This window comes from Labeo rohita, chromosome 24 (assembly GCF_022985175.1).
Source record: "Labeo rohita strain BAU-BD-2019 chromosome 24, IGBB_LRoh.1.0, whole genome shotgun sequence".
Lineage (NCBI taxonomy): Eukaryota > Metazoa > Chordata > Actinopteri > Cypriniformes > Cyprinidae > Labeo > Labeo rohita.
In genome coordinates this window covers 21,451,808-21,476,172 of record NC_066892.1, presented here as the reverse complement: position 1 = coordinate 21,476,172, position 24,365 = coordinate 21,451,808, and the positions used below count along the sequence as shown (strand labels likewise).

The 24,365-nt window shown below is 36.2% G+C and overlaps 1 protein-coding gene across 1 annotated transcript in view; it reads left to right on the top strand.

Annotated features, from left to right (window-relative positions):
* gli3 (GLI family zinc finger 3) overlaps window positions 1-24,365 on the top strand; it is a 153,065-nt gene that overhangs the window by 12,682 nt on the left and 116,018 nt on the right. The window contains exon 2 of the mRNA XM_051098052.1: window positions 5,832-6,009. Coding sequence (XP_050954009.1) covers window positions 5,877-6,009 — 133 coding nt within the window. The 5' untranslated portion in view covers window positions 5,832-5,876. The remainder of the gene's footprint in view (window positions 1-5,831; window positions 6,010-24,365) is intronic.

Below are 24,365 nucleotides of genomic sequence, written 5' to 3'. Positions count from 1 at the left end.
AATTTGCTCCTTGATTCTACACCAATAGGGATAATAAGGTCTTTCTGCTTGACTGTCTGATTGGATAGGCTAACACTGTGTATGTACATATTATTCATGTATCTTGTAAAAATTGGTTTGGAGAGTAAATGAAACATAGAGCTGTCCCATAGGAAAGAAATGCCATGGATATTAAAAAAATGTTGTAAATAAAGATTATTTAAAAAAAAAAACATTTTTCAGCACCCTTGCTTTTGTCTCCTCCATCTCCTGATCTAAAGAGCCAAACAGTCTCACATGCATTTCCTCTTGAGTTTTAGACACTTAATACTTTGCTAGGAAACAAAATTTAAAATGTTTAATTAAAAAAAAAAAAAAATATTGTAAAAAACATTAAATAAACAGTTATTAATAACACATAACAAACAGTAATGAATACAATTTGTACATATTTAATAAAAATCAGAATAAATAAAATGTTGCAAAAATGTTGCATAAGTTGTTTAAACAAAAATGAAACTGTTTTGTTGTTGCTATATGTTGTAAAAAGAAACTATTTTTATAAAAAAAAAAAACACAAAAAACAAAAACAAAAAAATGCAGTGTGAAAACACCATTAAGTCTCTTGAGCTATGAAAGACCAACCTCTGAAATGTGATTTTGTCTAAGATCATCTGTTGAAGTATACAGCCAGAGTAGAGCAGTTAGATCTATGTGGGTCTCTGTAGTTGTAAGTGAGCTGGTGTTCAGAAGTGAACAGTACTTGTTGTGAGTTACTGTGAGGTACTGAGATGCGACAGGTACTGAGGTGTGCTCTGAATCCTTGGGGAAATGAGCGTAAGACCCCCCTAAAAGCCTTAGCGGCCTCACTACAACTATGTTTGATCTCAGTCAGTGCATGCGTTGTGTGTGTATAGGTGCAGAGAAAAAGAGAAAGATGCACAGGCTAGATGCTTTGCATCAGCAAAGAAAACCCGTTTTTACTCCACAGCTTCCTGAACTTCACATCCAACACCCAACAGTATGTGCTCACAAACACTGGATGCAGAATTAAAGGGGATCTCTCCTTCCCCACACTCACAGATGCTCAGTGTGCCATCATATTTGAATATGGCAGCTGGCACTCTTAGTTGCCACACTCTTTACTCCAGTGAATATTACATGTTTATCATTACCTTAAAGTATTGTGTACAAAAATCTACTGAAAATTATCACCATTATAGCAGAGGAAAAAAGATTAATACAGTTGTTTATTGGGACTCGTTGTCACCTATTGTCACCAACTCGTTGTGCCTATTACAGTTTTTTCAACATAAACACACACACACACACACATATATATATATGTGTATATATATATATATATAAATAGTTCCTAACTTGGCCAAGTTACTTTACCTGCTGATTCAAACCCTTCAGCTTTTTATCTTATGTGTTTTTGCTTATTTGTTTATAAGACTTGTCAGGAGCATTTGAGAGACAACTACACAACAAAAATTCTGCTCTATGAAAAAAGCTTCTCCTTCATTTGCGATGTCTTTTGGGTCTCTTGTTCTCTGTATCACCACACTCACTCTCTCTTAGCTTACAAACCAATGCGGGGCAGAACAAACAAACAAACAAGGCAGCTAATAAGCCAAGGAGCCAATGCTCACTGGAGGTTTGGTATTGTAGCATGTTCTTTATTCCATTCTTATCTCCTGAGCAGCAAGCGCAAAAGAGGGGCCGTGTAAGCATTAAGATTACATCGTTGCGCATTTGTTACCCAGGAATGTAAGACGTGGCGGGCTCAGTCACCATTGAAAGTTATTCCCGGTCCCTCTCTGGCACTTCTAAAGCATCTTAAGTGGAAAAGGTTGTATGAGAGAGAGAGAGAGAGAGAGAGAGAGAGAGAAAGCTAATCTTATTAGCGCACAGTGCTCAACACTCACCGATGGACCGCAATGCTGGGACAAGGGAGTCTGGCTCGCTTGTCCTTGAAACAACCCATTTTTCCATTTTTCCTCTTACACCTTCCTACTCTGCCTCACCATCAGTGGATATTTTCCACCAGAATGAGTACCTACTTGCAGCTGGTTTATGGGGCAATGGATCACTAAGGTGCCATTGCAGAGATTTCATAGAAACTGTTGACATGTAGTTCTGCAAACACTGTGGATTGTTGAAAGTTCTGTAATTGAACAGATGAATGAGCTAATAAAAGTAAGTCAAAGTCAAAGTAAGTCACAGAGACAGAGTTAACCTCACCTATTATTGTATTAATGTTACTTTTAATAATACAAGTGTAATTTTTCCACTTTCAAAAATGCAAAAGTATTAAATTATTTTTTTTTCAATAAAACTTAAACATGCTTTATAAAAACATTTAGATTAGTCCAAGTCAAATCATATATAAAATTATAATTTAGTAATATTACTTAACATTCTAAGTACAATAAATAAATGAAAACAAACAAATAAAAAAATCACACATTAATCACACATTTGTTTTTGTTCAGATTCCATTGAATTCATATTTGTGTAATGAAAGGGCTTTCATTACACAAATATGAATTCAGTAGAATCTGAACAAAAACAAATGCATTATTGACATTCTCATACCTTTTAAATGTTTTTTTAGAGTTACATTCAGTTTATGGGATGCAGCTAAGATGTCAGTTTATGCTTTTCATTAGGAAAATGATATGATTTTTTAATCATTAATTTTTAAAAATATATTGTCAGAATACACTATGTGGATTTCTGATCGCCTTCTTTCTAATAATTTTTAAAAACATACTTAGGCTAATATTCAGCTGCTTAAATCTACTTGACGTGGTGATTTTTTGCTAAAATCCGTTGTCATTATGTTAAAATGTTAATGGAGGTGTTGAGGCACACATTGGCGCCCCCTCTGGCAGAAACAGCATAGCTCTCACCTGCACATGGGAGATCTAAATCCTAAACCTTAATCTCACTTTATAGAAGCTGGCTTTAATTTATAAGAACTATATATGAGAAGCATACAAAACGTTTGGAGGCAACATATGTGACCCTGGACCACAAAACTTGTGGTGTCGTAAGTAACACAGGTATATTTGTAGCAATAGCTGACAATACACTGTATGGGTCAAAATTATCGATTTTTCTTTTATGCCAAAAATCATTAAGATATTAAGTAAAGATCATGTTCCATGAAGATATTTTGTAAATTTCCTACCTTAAATATAGTAAAACTTGATTAGTAATATGCATCGCTAAGAACTTCATTTGGACAACTTTAAAGGCAATTCCCTTTCGAATGGGAACATCGCACTGTGTCCCCTAGAGGACACTTTGGCATTCCCCAAAGTGTCCTCTAGGGGACACAGTGCGATGTTCCCCTTCTTATAGAATCATGGTTACATGCGTAACCTGAGACATTCCCTTTCGAATGGGAACATCGCACTGCGTCACAGTGTCTCGTTCCATGGTTAGCCAGGTCCCAATCAGAACCATGGTTACATGCGTAACCTGAGACATTTTCTCAGTATTTTGATTTTTTTTTTTTTTGCACCCTCAGATTCCAGATTCTCAAATAGTTGTATCTCGGCCAAATATTGTACTATTCTAACAAACCATACATCAATGGGAAGCTTATTTATTCAGCTTTTGGGTGATGTATAAATCTTAATTTCAGAAAATTGACCCTTATGACTGGTTTTGCGGTCCAGGGTTACATATGTTTGCATGAAGCGAGCACCTGATGTAAAACATTTTGAATTTTGATCAAGCCTAATAATAATTCAAAGTGTATTTCGGTTTCATGACTTTGATGTACCATTCAGAGCTGACTTTTAACTCCCTGCTTTTGTCAGCAGAGCGTATAATTTATGTTAAATTGATTTGCTTAATGTGCTTAAAATACGATTTTTTTTTTCCTTTGGAGAAGGCTGAATTGCGGTATTTTAAACCTGGTTAATCGCTTCTCTTTTTGTGTGAAAGGATTATGGACCAGCACACAGAATGAAACACCCTTTTTTTTTCCCACAGCTAATTGGGTGTGGGACTCTGTCAGTGCAAGGAATAAGCATTAATATGAGAATTTACATTTATTTTGAGAAACAACTGCTACCAAACAGTGGTTTTAATGCATTCTTTTGTGTGCTTCTTCAGTTCAGGACATTTAGATAGCAGGCTTTAACATCCTGGTGTATACTATAAGGCCATAAGCTCATCAATTATTCATTTCATGCTGCACTTAATTAACATTGTGCTATTGACCAACAAACTGAAATACACCTGTAATAAAGTTAAAGTATTAAATTATGAATAGACTAATGACACAATAGCCTACTGAGCAAATAATGAGTAGGAAAGTCTCTTTAAAGTCTCCTTAGTAGAGATATGAATTTAAGACTTTTGCTTATGCTGTCCTGTACCACAGAATTTTTATTATGTATTTATTTTTTTTCCTTAAAAATAACTCTCTAGTAATTGTTGCACAAGTCACCTTTAGAGTTTCAGAAGAGATCACAACTATGTTTCAATCTGTGCTCAGATTTTCCGGGAAAGCTAAAATCTGAGACTTTAGTACGAACTCAAAACATAAATAAATTATAAATAAATCACTCACTAATTCAGTGTCAATTGTTTCTCAGTTGTTATCTCAATTGTTTCTCCAAAGTATTAATTCTGTTAAGGCCAAACTGAGTCTTTAATTTCCTACTCTAGAACTCTAAATGAGTTAAAATGTCATCTATTGTCTCATTTTTATTAGAATTATAATTCTTTTGACTTCTTCATTTTGTCTCACGAACTATAAAGAAGAGAAGTAACATTTTGTTGTCACACACTGTTGGACTAGAATGAAATAAAGAAATTAAAAAAGTGGGAGAAAAGTGTTGTTGAGGGGGATATGGGTGAAGGAGTGTAAAGAACGAAGATTTCAGGAACAACTGTGGGATTAGGTGGCACAGCCCAAATCAGTGGGATTATGGGTAAAAAGGTCCTGGTCTTAAATGGTGGACCGCCTGTCCCATAGAGCAAACAAAAGAAATGTCAGCCATGCTTGAGTGGAGGCAGGCTTGCTGTATCTGCTTGTCCACAGGAATGTGTATGTTCCAATTTCTCTCCGCATATTCCCTTTTTTCTTCTCTCTTTTTCAGTCTGTACCTCATATTTTGTCTACTTTTACTCTATTTCTCTTTCTCTTTTCTTGGGAGGTCAAGTAATTTTTTTTTTTTTTTTTTTTTTTTTTTTTTGGTAATCCAGGATTTTTAATAGATCTTGTGTTAAGATGAAAGTGAACACACACTCAAGTGCTTGAGGGGGAAAAATCCTTAAAAAAACAAAGCTAACTGTTTTTGTCCGTACTCACTTTCCTAATTCAGCATGGTTCTACCCCTTCTCTGGAGATTTAAGCAAACCAAACTTGAAGAGCTGTGTTGTAAATCCCAGCTACCTCCATATTCATCTTGTTACCTACTCCAGTCACTTAGAAAACAGCTGTTATTTATTTATTAGACAGATAAAACATTTTTATTAATTGCAGCTGAATTGTTAATATTTAAGGGAAATTTGTGGTTTTCAGTTCATCTAAAATATTTGTAAAGCAAGTCATTGTTCTTTTGCTATATTATTTACACTTCCTATACCATAGCATTATATTTTATCTTTTTAACATTTGACATTTTTTAAGCTTTGAAAGTACAGCCAGAAAATTTGGCTTCTGTATGGAGTTGGAAAATTGGAAAACATGTAGTCATGTTTAGTATATGGACCGATTAATTGATTGTTTTTATTTGTGTTATTTGTTGATGTATATGTTGTTTATTTTTGTTAAATAAATAAATAAATAAATCTCCCACCACTGTCTTTATGTGATCCTTCAGGTATCTTGGTGGTCTTGATGAGGTACTGAGGAATGCGCAGTTGTCATGGAAACCCAGTCCCAAACCAGTTCTGCAGCAGAGAAGAAGAAGAGAGTGGAGACCATCGTAGCCACCAAGAGCGCGCCCTCTCGCGCAGACATCAGTGAGAAGGCTGTGGCCTCCAGCACTACTTCTAATGGTACAACTTCAACCTCTCATCTCTTCTGATTACTTGTCAAGCTTAATTTTCTATTCTCCATTGATTCTGTCTGTCTTAATTGTTTAAAAGTGAAGTGTGTAATTCTTTAGAAGTTAAAGTACTCAAGTAATACTGTATCCAAGTAATGCTGTGACTCTTTAGTACAATCAGACATTGCTCTGTATTGTTACGAAATTCAACCAGCTTGACACAGCTACAGCTAAACCAGTGGTGTAAATTGGGGGTGGGGATATCTGTTTGGCTGACCAGTAGCCAGTAAAAATAGCTGTCATTATTTTTGCAGTTCTATTATTACCAAAATGCATTCATTTTAGCTAAAACTATGCATTTTTACTAACTGGTTATTCACAATTTATCTTTGAAAGTCCCTGAAAAGTAGCAATATAATATAATTTTACAGAAATGTTGAACTTATTTTAACAAGCCTGGGTTGTTTTCGCTAGTTTGAAGCAGTCTACCAACTCTAACCAGCTTGACCAAGAGGGTCTTCGAGGTTAAAACCAGGCCTACCACCTTGTAGTCTAGTTGTTTAGTTGAATGTGCATCTAGACCAGCTTTGGCCGGATAATGACTATCTTAGGGCAACTAGAAACTATAAACCAACAGTGTGGATTAAAAATCTCATATACTTAAAAATGGTATTAGCATTAGTGTTGTAACAAACATTTTTCTTCTCAATACACAAAAAAAGTTGCACAAATGGTGTGTGGGTGTTTGTCTTGGTTGATTAGTGATCTTATTTTTTGTACCACTCCATATGAAAGCCTCTGGTGATATGGCAGGAAGTCAGAAAAAGAATGTCCTTTTTTTTGTGGAACAGGGCATCATTAATTGCTGTTATGAGTTCTCCATCTCTCTCTCTCTCTCTCTCTCTCTCTCTCTCTGTCTCTCTCTCTTTCACTGTTAGTCATTCCCAGATGGCCAGCTCTCTTTCATTAATTAGAGGTGGGGGCTTGGGGTTTGGGGGGAATGAACATAGATGGGGGATAGAGCTTTACTGTTGTGGAAAAAGCATGGATGTAATTTGGCTTACTGATTGTGGATTTTTCTCTGTAATGCGAGGGTAATTACTCCTCTGAACAACATAAGGTTTATCTTGGAAAGTTTGCTGCCGTGATCATCTGGCCGGGATTCAGTCCCATACTCAGGAGAGAGACCCAGGGTTTCACTTTTAAGTGAATGCCATCACTGTTGACACTTCATGGGGCTCAAGCTTTATATTCCACAGAAATGACTGATTAAATACAGTTGCAATCGAAATTATTCAATCCCCTTGACCTGCAAGACATTTTGCTGCAGAGAACAAAATTTTGTGAAAACAATTCAACAAAGCCATCAGTACACTAGTAGAGAAAGTTTATTCATACACATTTGAGTAATTTTGAGAACGTAAGTTGATGACTAATGAAAGAAAATTAAATTGGCTCTAAACATTCATGTTCAAAATTATTCAACCCCCAAAAGTAAAATCTGGTGCAGAATCTTTTATTCCTTAAAACCACCAATAAACGCTGTTTGGAAGTGCTTAGAAGCTTCTGTCACCTTTCTACTGCAATCTTGGTCCATTCCTCGCCTGAAAAAGCTTTCAGATCACTGATAATCTTTGGTTTTCACATTGCCACTGCTTTTTTCAAATTCAACCAAATATTTTCAATGAGAATTAAATCTGGAGACTGAACAGGCCACTCAAGAACATTCTATGACTGATCCCTGAACCAAGCGTAAGTAGATTTGGATGTTTACTTTGGGATGGCTGTCCTGCAAGAAAGTCCACTGATCATCAGCTTCAGTCTTTGCATCAAAGGCATCACAATTCTTGCCAAAATGGCCTGATACTTCAAAGAATCCAGGATGTCCTTCATACAGTCATGTTTTCCACTTCCTGCTAAAGTAAAACAACCCCATAACATGACTGATCCACCTCAATGTTTGACAGTGGAGATGGTGTTCTTCTGCTAATAAGTTTTGCCTTTTTTGCACCAGACATACTGCTGATCCACAGGTCTAAAACGTTCCAGATTGGTTACATCACTCCATAAATCATTCTTCTAGAACTCCGCAGGTCTATCCAGATGAATTTTAGGATGTTCAAGTCTGTCTTTTTGTTCTTCTTGGGCAAGAGTGGTATTCAGCAAGATGCCTCAACATGAACGCCATACTTGTCTTGTGTTCATCTTATACTCTGCATTGAAATGTTTTTCCTCCTTTTGTTGGGTCATCTTACAAGTATTTGGCTGTACACTGCAGGTTTTTCTCAGTTACTCTGATCAAACATTTTATGGCATTGTGCTTTTTTGTTCAACACCACCAGGTTTTCTGGTACAACACACTTTAAACTAAAGCAACTTTAAAATGTCTTGGAAATCTTCACACAGCCTTAGACTTTATAATATAATAAAACTATTTCTTCTCTATAGCTTTTGTGAGAGCTCTGTTGATTTTACCATTTTGCTACTCAACTTCAGCTAACTGGACTAACTGTATGTATGTGTAACAGCTCAAGCTTATTCTGTTTTTTTAATAGAGTTTCTAAAGGCTTAATTGTGTTTTAAGACAATTTTGTTCCCCACCATAAAAATAACTGACTAAAAAACAGCAATGTTGAACAGGGGTTGAATAATTATGACAAACCTGTGTTATTAAAAAAATCAAAAACTCAAAGACATTACATTATATATTGACATTATCACTTTTAATATACCAGTAATCTGTTAGAGATGCAATTTTTATAAAGTCCTGGATCTTTACAAAAGCTTGTACTTGTAAAGTACTATCGTCTCTGGGGGGTTGAATAATTTTGATTGCAACTGTAGTAGGCCATGACAAGTTTTTGTCCCCATTTCTGATTCAGTATCATCTGGTACATAGGTGAACCTGGAGTGTGAACCAACTCCAGGGTGAGGCTTAAAGTACCCTAATGTTAGTGTAATCTATTAACTACGCACATCATAAACCCATACATCCAAATAAATTCTGAGGATCTGCAAAAAGGCAAAGCCCAAAAAAAAGAAGAAGAAGAAGAAGAAAAACTTCTCAGCATGTGTAGCTGAGGTGTGAAAAAAATATATAATTAAATAAGCTGTCTACACTGTGAAGTGATGTACATCCAGGTGCGGCATTTCCGTATAGCACAGTATGGTAGTTGCCATACCCTAGCCCAGTCAGGTGTGCCGTGGAAAATTAAAAAGCTTGCCATTAAACCTTGCAATGTCTTTGGATCCTCAAACTGTCAGTGAAACTTTGTAACTTTGTTGTTTATGATGAGAGAATTTGCTAAACACTGAACAAAACAGCCATTTCAGGGATGACTATTCTAAACGGCCATTGCATTTGTAAGCTAAACAGAATTGTGTGTGATTGGTTGAAATAAATATGATGCAGTATGAGCAGATCTGAACTTAATGCCACAATCAATACCTTCCAATTAATTTTCACTTTTTTCACCAAAAGCAGTAATATAATTGTAAAGAGGCATTTTTGTCCAATTTGGTGCATTTTTGATTCAAGCCCCTTGTTAATTTGTGGCCAAAGAAAGGTTAAGCATTGCCCAGCCTTACACATGCTCCACCTATGATGTGGCACTTTCAGGTATCTCTATAGACATGTGTGCACTATTACTGAGCAAACTGTTTGTAGAATTTGTCTTTGAGGCAGAGTGTGGTGGAAAATCTAACAAAATTGACATTCTGATGGTAGGCCGGTTTTTCATCATTTTCATAAGCTCTGATTTCCTAAGCAATCCTGACCACAAGCTCTCAACAGAACCATAATGAGCCATATATCACCACAGACCCTAGACCTGCTCCCTGAAGGGCCTTACCACAACCATTAGATAGCTTACACATTCCTGTTGTGGTTATAATTACCCTGCATTCTCTTGGTCTTCCAATACTCCAATAAGAGGTTACTCTTATCTGATGTAACCTAAACCCTAGTCAACTTTAACTCATGTCGCCCAGGCCGCCCCCTCAAGACTAACAAAAGGCAATTGTGAAAGACCCAACAGTGGCAGCGGGCCTTTCACAATTGTCCCGCCTCTTTGAAAGACCCTGGATCATCTAAATACTGAAACTGATCCTAGATCAGACCATGCGTGTCCGGAGGATCTGCAGAAGGGGAAACCCCAAATAATACAGTAAGAATGTGCAGTTGGTACAATCTTGAATGATTTTGAGAAAGAGTAGCTTGTATGAAGTGAAGAAATCCAAGTTTGATTTCAATTAGGGAAAGATTACTGAAGTATTTTTAATTAATGAAAGATTTGTAGTTTATAACATTTTTAGGGATGTAAATAGATTAAAAGTATAACTAATCATACATAATCTTTTTTTTTATAAATAATGTATAAATAAATACAGTATAATAAAATAATTATTACTATTATTTGATTTTACATAATTATTATCATCATTATTATTATTATGTGTTTATTTATAAATAATAATTATACATAAAAATTGGTTTATTCTTTATCATTTATATCTATAAATAATTAAATAAAAATCATTTTTAAAAAAGTATTTGCATAATGGCATAAAAAAAAAATCTTTTTACCAAATTATTCTGATAAATGCATGTGTCAGCATGTACAGCTGTGAAAGAGACATCCAAGTATGGGGTGGAATCAAACCCATGGTCTTGGTGCGCTGAGCTATGCTTTACTTATTGGGGTACAAGAATATGCAATGCGTGAACCTAAAAATGCATTTCTCTTTTCTCATTTTCTTCTCCTTTACATTAATACTTTTATTCCTTTCCACTTTCTCTCGCCACAAGGCATAAAAGTTTATGTAAAAGTTTAGCTGCAGTCTGTAATTGTGCAGGCTTGGTGGGGAGCATTCCCACATGGTTAGCTAAAGACTGGCGCAGGGTTGCAAAGCATTCATCTGTGGACCGGCTCCCCCAGCCTGACAGCTCAAAGGAACCGACTGTGCCACCACAATGGCCTGATTGGTCCTCTTTGGAAGAAGCAAAGGGAGGGGGGCTTCCCTCCTCCTCAACTCACATCATTTGCTAGGCAGGTGGACCACAAAGTCCTCTGATTCTATTGTTGCTGCTTGGACCGTGAGAGGGAGAGAGAGAAAAAGAAAAAAGAAAGAGAGAGAGAGATGTCTGTGTGCTTCAACTGAATAAACCCGGTCGTCATGGGATAATTTGTTAATTAAAAAGGAGAAAGGGGCAAAAAGGCACCTGCCATTCAGAGTGAGAGCGAGGACAGAGGGACATAGCGAATGAGAGTGCAAAATCGTTTTGGTATTGTTGGTTTGTCATACTTTTTCATGGATGCCAGAGTGATGAAATGAACAAGAATGAAGGAAGCATGAATAATGAAGGGAGGAAAGTGAGGAAGCAAGGATAAACAGAGAAAAAAGGAGGGAAAACTCTAGAAGTTTGTCAGGCAAATTGCTTCCACTCACATTTTCAATAACTTGAAAAACTTTCAGTGAAAACCATGCTGGGGAAGCCTCTTTGAAACTTGTCAAACTTGAGGCTACTAATAATTTAAATGTAATAAATACATTGAAATAAATAATTTTATATATAACTATAAAAAGATGTAGATGGTTTTACTTTTTGAACGAAAGAATAGTATTTTTTATTTGTTTGTTTTTGCTGATTCAGTGTAATTTAAAGTTTTTTGTTTGTTTGTTTTTAATTTTGAGATTGTGATAAGCCTTTATAACACAGGAAAAAAAGATGGGCCAATCAAACAGATGAAAAGAGAGCCGACTGAATAGAGAGAGAGAGGCAGAGGTGACATCCCTCTTTTTAGGCAGCCATTTAAATGATCAGCAGCAAATAGAGGCGAATGTCATCTGACAGAAATAAAGTTCCTGTTAGCAGCATGGCCGGAAAGTAATTTACAGATAGTCTGTCCCGGCCCATCTTTGTGGCGTTCAGATAAGGGTTCATTTCAGCAGGCGGATAGCAGCCACTCTCGCTCACTCGGCCCTATTCTGCGACACCTGTGATAACAGCTTGTGGAGCCTAATTGAAAATGGTGCCTCAAAATGGATTTTCCTCTTTCCTCTTCCTGTCTCTCTTCCTCTCAGAGCCGTTCATTCTGACGTTCTTTTCATTTTTTCTGTTCTGTGCCACCCCCCTCTTTTTTTTTTTTCTCAGTTTGGTGCAGGGCTGTTACACTAACGGGGAATTATTGAATGGATGTGCGGATATGTGTGTGTGTGTATGGGGGTAATTCCGGTATTCCCAAGTGGAAGGGTTTGGTAAATGTGCTGCGGGATCATTTCTCACGCTGGTGTCAGTCCGGTGACAGCCATATGATCCGTCTTATTAATGAAATCATTGATCACTTGATGGTACCATAATCGACACTCTGTCCTGCTGTTCTCCACCTCCCTCATGCTCCAACCACCACCCTTCACTTTTTCTTTAGCATCAGTGCAATCATTTGCACACTTTTCATTTGTTGATCTCAGCATTTTTGTTAGGACATATAAAGCAGCGATATTAGGACAAATCTGGCTTAGGCTTCCTGTCAAGTTAAGTCAAGTCACCTTTATTTCTATAGTGCTTTATAAAATACAGATTGTGTCAAAGCACTTTTGCAGAAATAAACAGAGAGTAGCAGAGGCAATTATGGAAACTCACAAAACATTTTATCTTAGGACTAACATTTCTCCTAAATAGCAATAAAAGTTCTGTGGTAAGAGTTTACATAAAAATCTGCTGTCAGTTTTGCTCATGCAGATAAGAGTAATACATTATTTGAAAATGTAAAGGGTCTACTTTTATTTGTGTGCACTCAAAAAATTAATAAAATGTTGTTCTTTTGTATAATAAACAAACAGGATGCCCTTTTGTGACTGCGAACTGGAGCTCAGTGTATAGGCTTTATAGTACTTCCCTTACAAACATTAGAAATATATAGCTATATAAAGCTAGAAATGTCTACTTTTTAACAAACCTATTCAAACAATTACTCTCTGGTTATGTTATCCATAAAGGTGCATTTCTCTCTAAAGACGCGTCATTGTATTATGAAGATGGCAAGTCAGCATTGTCAACTTTATCTATGCACATTTCCTGCTTTATTTGTAAATGAAATGAATCATCTGTACTCCTTTTATTTTTTCAGATTTTCCATTGTCATTTGAATGCTAGAAAAACATGTTGGTTGTTCAAGTAAAACCCGCTAAATAACATTTACACATTGTTATGTTATGATACGTAATATTTAGGGGGTGGGGAGTTGGTGGGGATTCCTCCGGGAATTCCTCCTATATGTCTCTGCATCTGCTGAATGATTTTTTTATTCCAAGTGAATAGAAGTAAAATCTGTCACCCGGGTGATGCTACTCCAACAACAGACCATGCAAAATGCCAAAAATATAATTATTTTTTTTAAATATTGCCAAGTAAAATGTTGCAACGTTGCAAATAATAAAATCAGAGAAGGACTTAACTGTACATGACACAAGCATAAGGAAAACGAGGGAAACAATAAAATCTACCAACTACCGACTGATTGAAAGAATATTTATGAACTTTTGCCAGTGTCTAACTATCATTAATGCTAATGTGTGTGTCAAGTTTCATGAAATTCTAAGCATGTTAATTGTCTCAAACAAGATCTGAAAAGAATATTCAAGTTTGACACGTTGCCATGACAACAGTATTGAAAAATTTAGACAATATTCTGATGAAATTTGAAGCAAATTGAATAAACATTAGAGGCTGATTTCAAAGCTTTTCACAAAACCCTGAATAGCTGACTTCCTGTTGGGCAGACCACTGACTGTCATAACCACAGAGTGATGAGATCTACAAGTGTATTTGGTGACTGTAGGTCAAACGGTGTGTGCTGCACCCCGTGGGCCCTCATCAAGGATGGAAGGATGGAATTAATGTGTGGTCTTTTACACCAGGGTGGACAAAAGACACTAGACAGACAGCTATTCCCCGTGACCCTAAAGAGAACACCTTTAGGTGGATTTAACCCTTTTAACATCATTGTTTTGGATTAATGGCAGTTGTTTTCTGTTTCAAGGGAATGATCAAAACTGGGTCAGTGACTGCTTAAATCTCTCTCTCTTTTTTGTTTTCAATCCCCTTTTCCCTTTTGAGATTCTGAACTATAAATATGATTTCTACTAGAATGTCCAGTTTAAGATTTAAAAAGGACAGCTGAATGGGTTGATGCCGAAGAACTTGCCCAAAAAGTGTTTCACATCTTTGGGTCTAGCTAAATGAGTGCTAGTGGACCTAGAAACGGCTCTCACTTTTTCGGCTACAGAATTTCACAGGGAGACTTGCATTGGAAATAATGCAGAGTCTATATCTTTATGTACAACATATACTGTATTCAGCTTACATATAGCAAACTTTATATACAGCATGCGTAAAAATGTGAACTATCAAGATCTTATTTAACAGAAAGCAAATTTAGCATTGGGTTACCCTGTTGAAAAAAACAGCATATGCTGGTTAGAAGCATGGCTGCTGGTTTGAGCTGGTTTAAGCTGGTCCTTAGCTGGTCATGAGCTGGTTTATGCTGGTTCTTAGCTGGTCATGTGCTGGTCCTAAGCTTATGACCAGCAAAGGACCATCTTAAACCAGCTCAAGCCAGCAGCCATGCTTCAAAACATACCTAACCAGCATATGCTGTTTTTTTTTAAGCAGGGTAAAGGCCTTGGTATACTTCACTTTCCACATACCGTTCCATCGCCACACGTCTACACAGCCGTATCCGCATGACTACTTGCACTGAGCCTTGTGACGCAATTCTGTTTCGAAATGTTACGGCTCAGTTATTTCCGGTTATGTACATTTTCAGTGTGCTTTAATCATCTAGTTGACTTAAACACCTAATAAAATGAGAGTTCGCGGGATGATTTCAAATCCAGAAATTTTGAGAGACAGGAGAAGACATATTCTGATGATTACTGTGTACAGAATTTTCCAAACTCAACGGAACATTAAGTTTTAATCCAACATAAAGCGATCTGCTGGTGAAAGCGGTGGCTGGTAATCATACGTGATTGTTTCACCACAGGGTGTCAGTGCTCTACAATAGTGGCCTAATCGCGATGCTGTGTTTGTGAGATCTGATGAATAAGAACATAATTAACCTTTATTTATCTGTATTAAATATGTTAGTCACTATTCTGTGTCATATTCTGTCTCATCATTTCACTTTATGTAGCCTAATGCCAAAATATGAATATTCAAAGTAGTCGCACTGTTAACGTGTTACTGTTAAAATTATTTCAGTGTTTAACATTGTTAAATAAGGCAGTTACCGCACATTCATTCCGCCATTTTAAACAATGGAATAAGCCATAGGGACTCGGAATAAGAGCAACAACGCACACAAACAAATTAGCCATGGTTTTACTACAAATAAAACCAAAAATTGCAATTGAAGTTAAACCATATAACCACAAATTAACTCTGGTTTTACTACACTGACCATAGTTTACCGATGGTAGGCTATTTGTAGTAAAAACAAATGGTAAAACCGAAAAAAACATGGCACTTTTATTATAGTAAAACCACGGATAATTTTCGTAAAGGTGTTTACGAAACTCATTTTAAACTCATTTAAAACTGTCCATTCAACAGGTATGAAATATGATCAGTAAAAGAAAATATTTATTTATTATTCAGAATGCACATATGGAAGGGAAATATATTTATAGTAACATTTCAGCAGGTTGAAGATAATTCATGTTAACGCAGAGAATATGATTATTATTTTTTTTTTTTAAGAAATCCCAGCCCTAAAATGCAGTAATAATCTGCGTTCTCATTAGCAACTGTCTGTATGTCGGTGCGCTGAACGCTAACCGGAAACACACAAAGCCGTTATAAGTAGAATGCGGAAGTAGTTGTGCAAGGAGTCCATTGTATGAACTCGCGTCTTTGCTGCCTTTTCCCTGCGCATGCGCTGTTGTGCGCGCACTTTCCGCGCGGCCTCAAAAAATTGCCTGCACGTGGACGGGGTGTGCGGGTGTCCGTGAGCCCTACTGAAGAAGAAAATTACGTAATGCGGACAGTGCGCGAACGCCGATAGCCAAAATATACTTTGGGCTTAAGGTTTGTGAGGTCAGCTAGTGAAGGTTTGGAGTTTGGATTTGTTTAATTTTCCATTGTTTATTTATGGCCAAAAGTACTCAGAGAACAAGAAAATAACGGTATATTGATCCTATTTTGTAGATAGTTTTCTGTGTAAATCTAATTGGAATTGAAGTTTTTTAATAAAATATTTTCTAATGTATTTATGAAAAAAAAACATTATTTATGGAGGAAAAAAAATGTATTTTAAGTTTATGATTTTAATTGATACATAAAGCTCCATTTTTTTTTAAATAAAGAGATTTTTAAAAGTCAAGTCCTTCACTCCCGTGTTTCAGTTGTGTTTTGTTGGTCATTGTTTCAACCCATGTGTGCTTGTTTCCTGGTTCCTCTTTCTGGCTGGGTTCATAGAGAATGTGGCAGAAATTCTTTTGCATTGTTGGGGGTCACGGTCCTGTAGCTTTGGCGGAGGGATTTGTCCCCTCAGTCCAGATAGAGACGCTGGACCTTGAGTCTGCCAGTATTTTTCTGGTTGCTGCTCTGGAGTTCAATTTCTGAAGCAGCAGGGAGACAGCCAGGCAGCTGGCAGAGGGTGGCGTCTTTCTGGGGCCTCAGGACAAGGATTCGCTTAGGCCCTGCTGGTACAGAGGTGGAGAGGCCCTCAGCAGCCCTGCCCTACACACACTCCTGGATGGTATAGCTTTAGGAGCTGTTGGCTCAGCTCTTCCAAAGGTTCTTATTGTTGTCACAGGAAACAGAGTTTACAAGAACTCTCTTGGTCAGATGGTTTCCATGAACCCACTGATGAGCTGCAGGGTATCAGGGTTTATGTTATTATACTTTTTAAAAGGTTTTTAATTTTGTTTTGGTGGTCAAAAAACACTTGTTTTGAAAAAATTAAAATATAGTACATAATTAATGAGATTTACAGGTTGTGACCAAGAGGTTGTCTCAAATAAAGTGGGCACTGCCCCATCTTTAATTAATAAGTGTTCTATAAATCCTGAGATTTGAGAAGATGCCGCCCGTCAGTAAATGACAGGGGCACAACGAAAGGTTGGAGTTACAAACCTGAATGCGTTTTTGTGGAAAGTAACACTGGAATTATTGACAAGAAGTTTTCAGATTTTTTTTTTTCTCCCAGAGGTAATATTGACTTCAATTCAGATTGAGCTTTAATGGCATGACAAATTATGTACTGTATTGCCAAAGTATTTGTATGAGCAAGAAAAATGAAAAAGAAATACAAAAGCAAAAGAGAATGGATTGTATGATGAATAACTCCATTTGTCATGCTTTTTAATCTTCGAAACTTTACACACCTTTTACATATACAAACCGTCATGCTCTACATAAAAAGGTAATATCTGAAAAGCATAATGGGGCACTTAAAAATAGCTTGCTGATCTGCTACATTACATTTCTCAGCAATGGTGCTAACATCACTGTTTTTGAAGTAATTAAACTTGCAGCTTCACTGTTAGAGAGATGCACAGACTCAGGCCAGACTCTCAGTCTCTCTCTATTTCTCTTGCTAATTAATTCAAATAAATGCTATAATTCATTCAAATAAATGTAGTCCTACACTTTTATTTATTTATTTTTTTTTATTTTTTTTTTTTTCACCTTGACATCAGATTGCATGGAGAACAAATGTGCCACCAAATTCAGAGATTTGGTGGTTCTTCCAGCACCAAATCTTCTGGGTTGGCCTACCCACATTAATTTTATAACTCTATACTCCTTGTGTACAGCTAATCTTTTATTTTTGCTGTTTTATTATTTTTCCTCAGGAAACATCTACAACATCTTAAGAATCAGTTGCTTAAAGAGATGTTTTGATAACTTCAGCCATCTTTCTATGTAAAAACTAAATTTATTAGAATACTTGTTGCACTGACATTGTTACTTTTTATATATGATGTTCCCAAAAAAGTGATCATAGCAGCCCAGTACCTTTAAGTAAAATTTAACTAAAAACTTTTTAACTATGATAACATTTTCCTCTTGTAGTAACTCAAAAAGGTGAAGGTTTGAGAAAGATTACTAGAAGAGAAATGACAAATGAGTAGGTGGGTAGTAAGAGAACCAGTGGAATCTTGTTCAACACGCTCTTTAGTCTATTTTATTTTTTTTTTTTTTATTCCACTGTTTATTTATGTTGGATCACAAAAGACTATTTTATTCTTCATAAATAGGTTTATAGTGCATTTTATAATGTTTTCTATCAAGTTTAGTGCACAAACACACTCCTCACATGCTGTTTTTGCTGTCGTGACTCTGTCCGTCACTTCTGACCTCACTGTAGCGCCTCTCACCGTGAGCCAGTATCAAAGAGCCATGAAGTATGACAGTGATTTTCAGTGATTGATTAGAAACAGAGGTTGATTCCCACCCCCTGCCCTCCTTCCCAATCTCATCTCTGCAGTAAATGGTTCAGGTAATGTGTATGTGTGTGAGCCACAGTCATTATTGACAGTAAGTGAAGTGAGTTGATAAGGTGAGCTGTATCCTTGTCAGTCAAGAAGCTCTTGTCTCTCATCCAGCTGAGTTACGGAGTGTCAGGCCATCCATTTATTGTCTTCATTGGATAAGAGCTTGGCCCTCATAATTGCCAGACCTGATATGCCAACACTCATTTAGCTAACCGAAAATCTTAAGAGATCGATTCAGCTAAGAACTGAGCATACAGCCTACTGAGCCTAGCTGTGTTAAGGGAGCATACGTTTGAAAGAAACATCTTTTTAACAGACAGTCAGACTGTCTGTGATTACATTGTAAGGACGTACAGTTTGAACCAGGGCAGGACCTGCTTGTGCAAACAATCAATGCCACAGTTGCTAACTCATACAAGGTGATTCTGTACAAAGGCACTGAAGGTCAGAGTTACTCAGATCAATTGTTTATTCTCAAATTCTCAACTTAAACTCAAACATTTCAGAGTATATCCCATTTTTAATCTGACACAAATATGAAAGAGCTTAGTATGTGAGAAATAACAGATGGGCCATTAATCACTTAATCACTAGTTCACTTGACGCATTCATGTGGCTATGATGTTCCTAAAATGCTGTATAATATTTTACTATGTTATCAGACCTGGAGTAACTTGACAGAAAATTAACATCTGGAGTTTGTGGCGGCCAATCAGAATCAAGCATTAAACCATCTGTGGTAAAAGTGCTGTTAGGTATCTGGGTGATTTAGGCAAGCAAACACTGAAAATAACTTGAAAAACTTTCCTTTCACAGATATAAGTATAACTAGATAAAAAAGTTTGTCAAGACAAACTTTAAGTTGGCTTGAGAAAGCCGGACCAGAAAGTTTGAAAAAGTTTGAAAAGTTTAAGAAGTTTGAAAAAGTTTTAAGTTTGGATGGCTTTCAGTCTGAAATAGTTTGAAGTTTAAACTAGTTTTAAAAGGTTAAAGTATGAATGCAGTCTGTCAAATAGATAGATAGATAGATTTGCTAGCATGTTTCTAGCATGATTAGCAAGTTGTTAGCATGTTTCTAGCATGATTAGCAATTTGCTAACATGTTTCTAGCATGATTAGCAAGTTGTTGGCACGTTTCTAGCATGATTAGCAAGTTGTTAGCATGTTTCTAGCATGATTAGCAAGTTGTTAGCATGTTGCTAGCATGTTTCTAGCATGATTAGCAAGTTGTTAGCATGTTGCTAGCATGTTTCTAGCAAGATTAACAAGTTGATAGCGTGTTTCTAGCATGATTAGCAAGTCACTAGCGTGTTTCTAGCAAGATTAGCAAAGTTGCTAGCATGTTTCTAGCATGATTAACAAGTTGCTAACATGTTTCTAGCATGATTAGCAAGTTACTAGCATGATTCTGGTTACTAGCCATAGATAGATAGATAGATTAGAAATTAGAAATTGGATTAGAAATACAGTACATAGAAGGGAAGTTTGCTTGAGTCTCAGGGAATTCCGTGAGTTTTGACAGTTGGAGTTTGAAAAGTGTTTGCTCATTTGAACATTCCGTCAATGTAAGTCTATGGGATTTTTATGATTTTTAATCTTCAGTTTTATGAAAACCGTAAGTCCGATCAGTTAGAAAAGATATAGCAACTTCAATAACTTCAGATCAGTCTGAAGATCTGGGCTGAGTTTGGAGTTTGTACAGTTAAAGCTCTAGGAGGAGTTAGAGTTGATGATTTAGTCTCAGAAGAAGAAGAAGTAGTTTAAATACCATTTCAGTAAGTTGGCTTTCTCAAGCCAACTTAATGGACCTTTATCGCACCAAAATTGAACACTGGAAGCGCTTGTCGAAGCAGTGTATCAATTCTTCCGGTTATGTATATTTTTCAATATGCTGTCATCACTAGTTGAATAAAAACTGTTAAAAAGAGCATCTGCAGGTTGATTTCAAAATCCGGACATTTTCAGAGACATGCGAAGAAATATTCTGATGATTACTGTGCACAGAATTTTCCAAACGCAACGGAACTTGTAGTTTTAATCCAACGTACCGATCTGAGAAACCCATGGCTCATAAACATGCGTGATTTCACCACACTGCATCAGTGCGGCATCACTGAGGCAGTGTGTCATTGTTTAGAATAAAAGCAGCCAAACACACTGCAGTAACACCGGCGAAAGAAAGGAAAGAGAGGATCCTCGCACTAATTTTTTTATTGCGTTGCAATGGGACCGGAAGTGGGGATACACTGCTTCGCTTACCGGATAGAGGAAGTGAGATAAAGGTCCATTACGATCTTGAAAAATTGAACCTGAAAATATCCTGTTTATCATTCCACAAAGCCTGTCCACAATTCATTCCACAAATGACTGTCGATCTGCCCTTTATTGTTTTAGATTTTTTTTCATGGTGTAACGTAACAACAACAACAACAAAGTTCAGTTCATAAACTGAAAAAAAAAAAACTTTTTTCTTTTTTTTTCCATACTATTCATTGGAATTGGAAAAGAATTTCAGATTGGGAACTCTTTAGGTCACCTGAAGAAATATGTTGTAGTGTAGTCAACAAGGCTATGGCTCTATAATTAGTTCAGATTTTGCAGATTAGACATTCATTGTACATGTAAATGTGTGGTTCTTTAGGAAAGAAAGTGATAGAAATTAAATGGACCAGGTTTTCAAATTACTCGAAACTGAGTAAGATACACACATAGACACACAGCCTTTCCTGAGAATAATTTGGCAACCTCATGACTTCTGTGTATGAGAGGGGCAGAGTGGCCTGTTTTACACCCGTCTCCTCATCAATGGTACCTTTGTGTGGTTCTGGCTCTGCCTCCGCTCAGCATGGGTCCAGAGAGAGAACAAGAGATTGGGAAAGAAGTAGAGAGAAAGAGAGAGTGTGCTATACAAACACTGCTTTTAAGAAACATTTCTCTTTCCGATATACCACTGTGATTTTTATGTGACAACAGCAACATATTTTCCTGTGTTTTCCTGCCATTTCTTTATGTTACAGTGTCACTGACTAACTCAGTAATAAAACAAATAGAAATAGACACATAAGACTGACTGTATAATACGGCTTCATCACAGATCAGCATTCTGTACATCGACTGAGAAGCACATACTTTTGACAGAGAGAAGGAAGAGAGATAAAATCAGTGAGAAAACGTCATATGGAGCAGGTTTAGGATATTTAATGCTGTGTCTTATTTATATAAGACAAAAAATCTAAGTAAGAAAAGCATTTTCTGCAGTGTACTCCGGGTTTGGGAGGCATTACCGAGCTCGGAGCCCTCTCCCCGGACAGCACCATTTAAGCTAATCTCAAGTTCAACCATTAGCCTTTCTAAAAGATGGACTGATGAAGAATTAAACATGCAAACTGCAAACACTAAATGTTTTGTAATTCATTTTATATTAATTTACAAATAAATACTTCATAAATTGTTTTGCAGAGCAGATTATTTTCATAAATTAACTTAAGATAATTTATAAGATTATAAGATCTGGGGCATGTTCAAGCTCAATGCGCAACATTTTGCAATGGTTTCCAGGTTGAACGACATGTTTCCTGGAAACGATGTGCAACATTGTGCAACGGGGTTTGAGGTACGTTTTCTTTTGTTTGGTGGGTGTGTCAGAAATGTCAGCCCAATCAGCAACATGTATATAAACCATGTGCGATTAAAGAGACAGCTCACACAATGGGTCCAAGTAAATTCGTTTACAAATGTGTCCGCCGCAGCTCGGTATACGTAACAATTGAAGATATTAAAAGACATGTTTGCCATAAGAGTTTTATAGTAACTCTTAGTAATAGTATTATAGCATATGAACATGATGATGTAGTTGTTAAATTCTTCAAAAAGAACTCAAAGAATGGCCTTCTCGGCTGCCATAGTTGCAACTCTTGCATCATCAGAACAGGGTGTTCAACGCACCACATTTAAAAAAACATTTTGCAACATTTTGTTAGGGCTGAACGCAGCCCTGCTCAGGTTGCACCATAATTCTTTTTAGGTGTTTTACAGTGTTGCGCATTATAACTAATCACACACGATTCTGTTGAGTTTAGAAATTAATTAGCCGAAATAAAATGAAATATATGTTAAATTCAACCTTTCAACTGAATTCCAGTAAAAATTCCAGTCATATAACATAACCAAAGCTTTACTGGCATGTCGAGCATATACAGTAGGCACAGTGTTGGGAAGGTTACTTTGGAAATGTAATAGGTTGCAGATTACAAGTTACTCTATTTAAAATGTAATAAGTAGTTTAACTTTTTAATTACTTTATTAAAGTAATGTAACTTATTACATTTGAGTACTTTTTGATTACTTTTCCAAATTTCTAATATTTTCAACTGTTAAGCATTTTGAAACATTTAAACCAGGCAGAGTTAACTTTACAGTAGCACTCTGTAACACACTGATTATTGTGACTTTCAAAATCCTTCATCACTTGAATTAGGATTATAATAAGTAAGGGATAATATACATCTTTATTTTGTGATAACAACTGGCTGGATGTACGATATCCCACTTGTTACACAGCTGCTTGCCACATAAGTAAATAAACATGAAACACTGATCTGAGTTGAAATATTTGAACGCAAAGCTTCCATGAAGAAATCAGTTGCTAGCAAGCGGTAAGTTCAAATTAGACAGACATTTAAGGGATACGGTGCACTCATACCACTTTTATTACATAAAATTTCACCACATAAATAATTAAGTAATAGTACTTACAGTACTAGTTTGTTAGTTATCTTATAAGTCCACTATACCAGGATGACAAAATTAAGAAATTGTACACATTATACTGAATTGAGGTTTAATATTTTATTAGCCAACCAAACGCAAAGCTTCGTCCAAGAAAAACTATCAAGCGTAGAGCCAACTTACTGTAAGTTGCTCGGATGAGTCTGTGTTATTAGCTTTTACCAGTTCAAGCATTCCACAGACTTAACACCTTGTATTTATTTTGAGATAATTCTGAGGTTAAATACAGGTTTAAAATAATAACAAGAAATAGTTTAATAGCTATGATACTGGTTTTAAAATCAAAACTTTGCATAGTTATGACAGGAAACACTGGCATCTAACAATGCCTTAAAAAAAACTATCATTTTTAACAAATAAAGCATATATGAAGAGTTCAGATGCAAAACCAGCTAAAAGCCATCTCGGTCAATAATAAGATAATGATACTGAGTGAATGCTCTCGCCACATATTATACGTCCAGCAAATACTTTTTCTTCAAACTCGCTAAAATACCAGCCTCAGCCCAATCAGAAGTACTGGTACTTACATAGAAACCTATACATCTGAGCCTGATAAAAATGCATTTTTTAAAGAAAGATATCAGATGGATTTAGCTGGTTTTGCATCTGAACTCTTCACATATAAACCCAAATAGGAAATAAAACAGTTATCGAATAAGCATGTGTCCTATTCTGTGTCCTAAACTCCTGAAACATTGGTGTCTCATTTTAGAGCAGTCAATGCAATTTATGAAAGAAGTCAGTTAAATCTGTATGTGTGTGTAAAATTTTTTAAGTGTAACCCCCTTTGTAATCACTGACATTTTCAAAAGTAACTGTATTTAATTACACATTTTTTTCTCAGTAACTGTAACTAATTACAGTTACATTTATTTTGTAATTAAATTACATAATTCCGTTACATGTAACTAGTTACTCCCCAACACTGAGTAGGCATATAAATATATCATATACATTAAGAACGTTAAGTAATGTCCAGTCATGTGCACGATTCACTTTGTGTGTCCTAATGTTCGACCCCCAGATCTTACTTTGCGAGTACATTTTCATTGGGACCTATTTGATAATTAC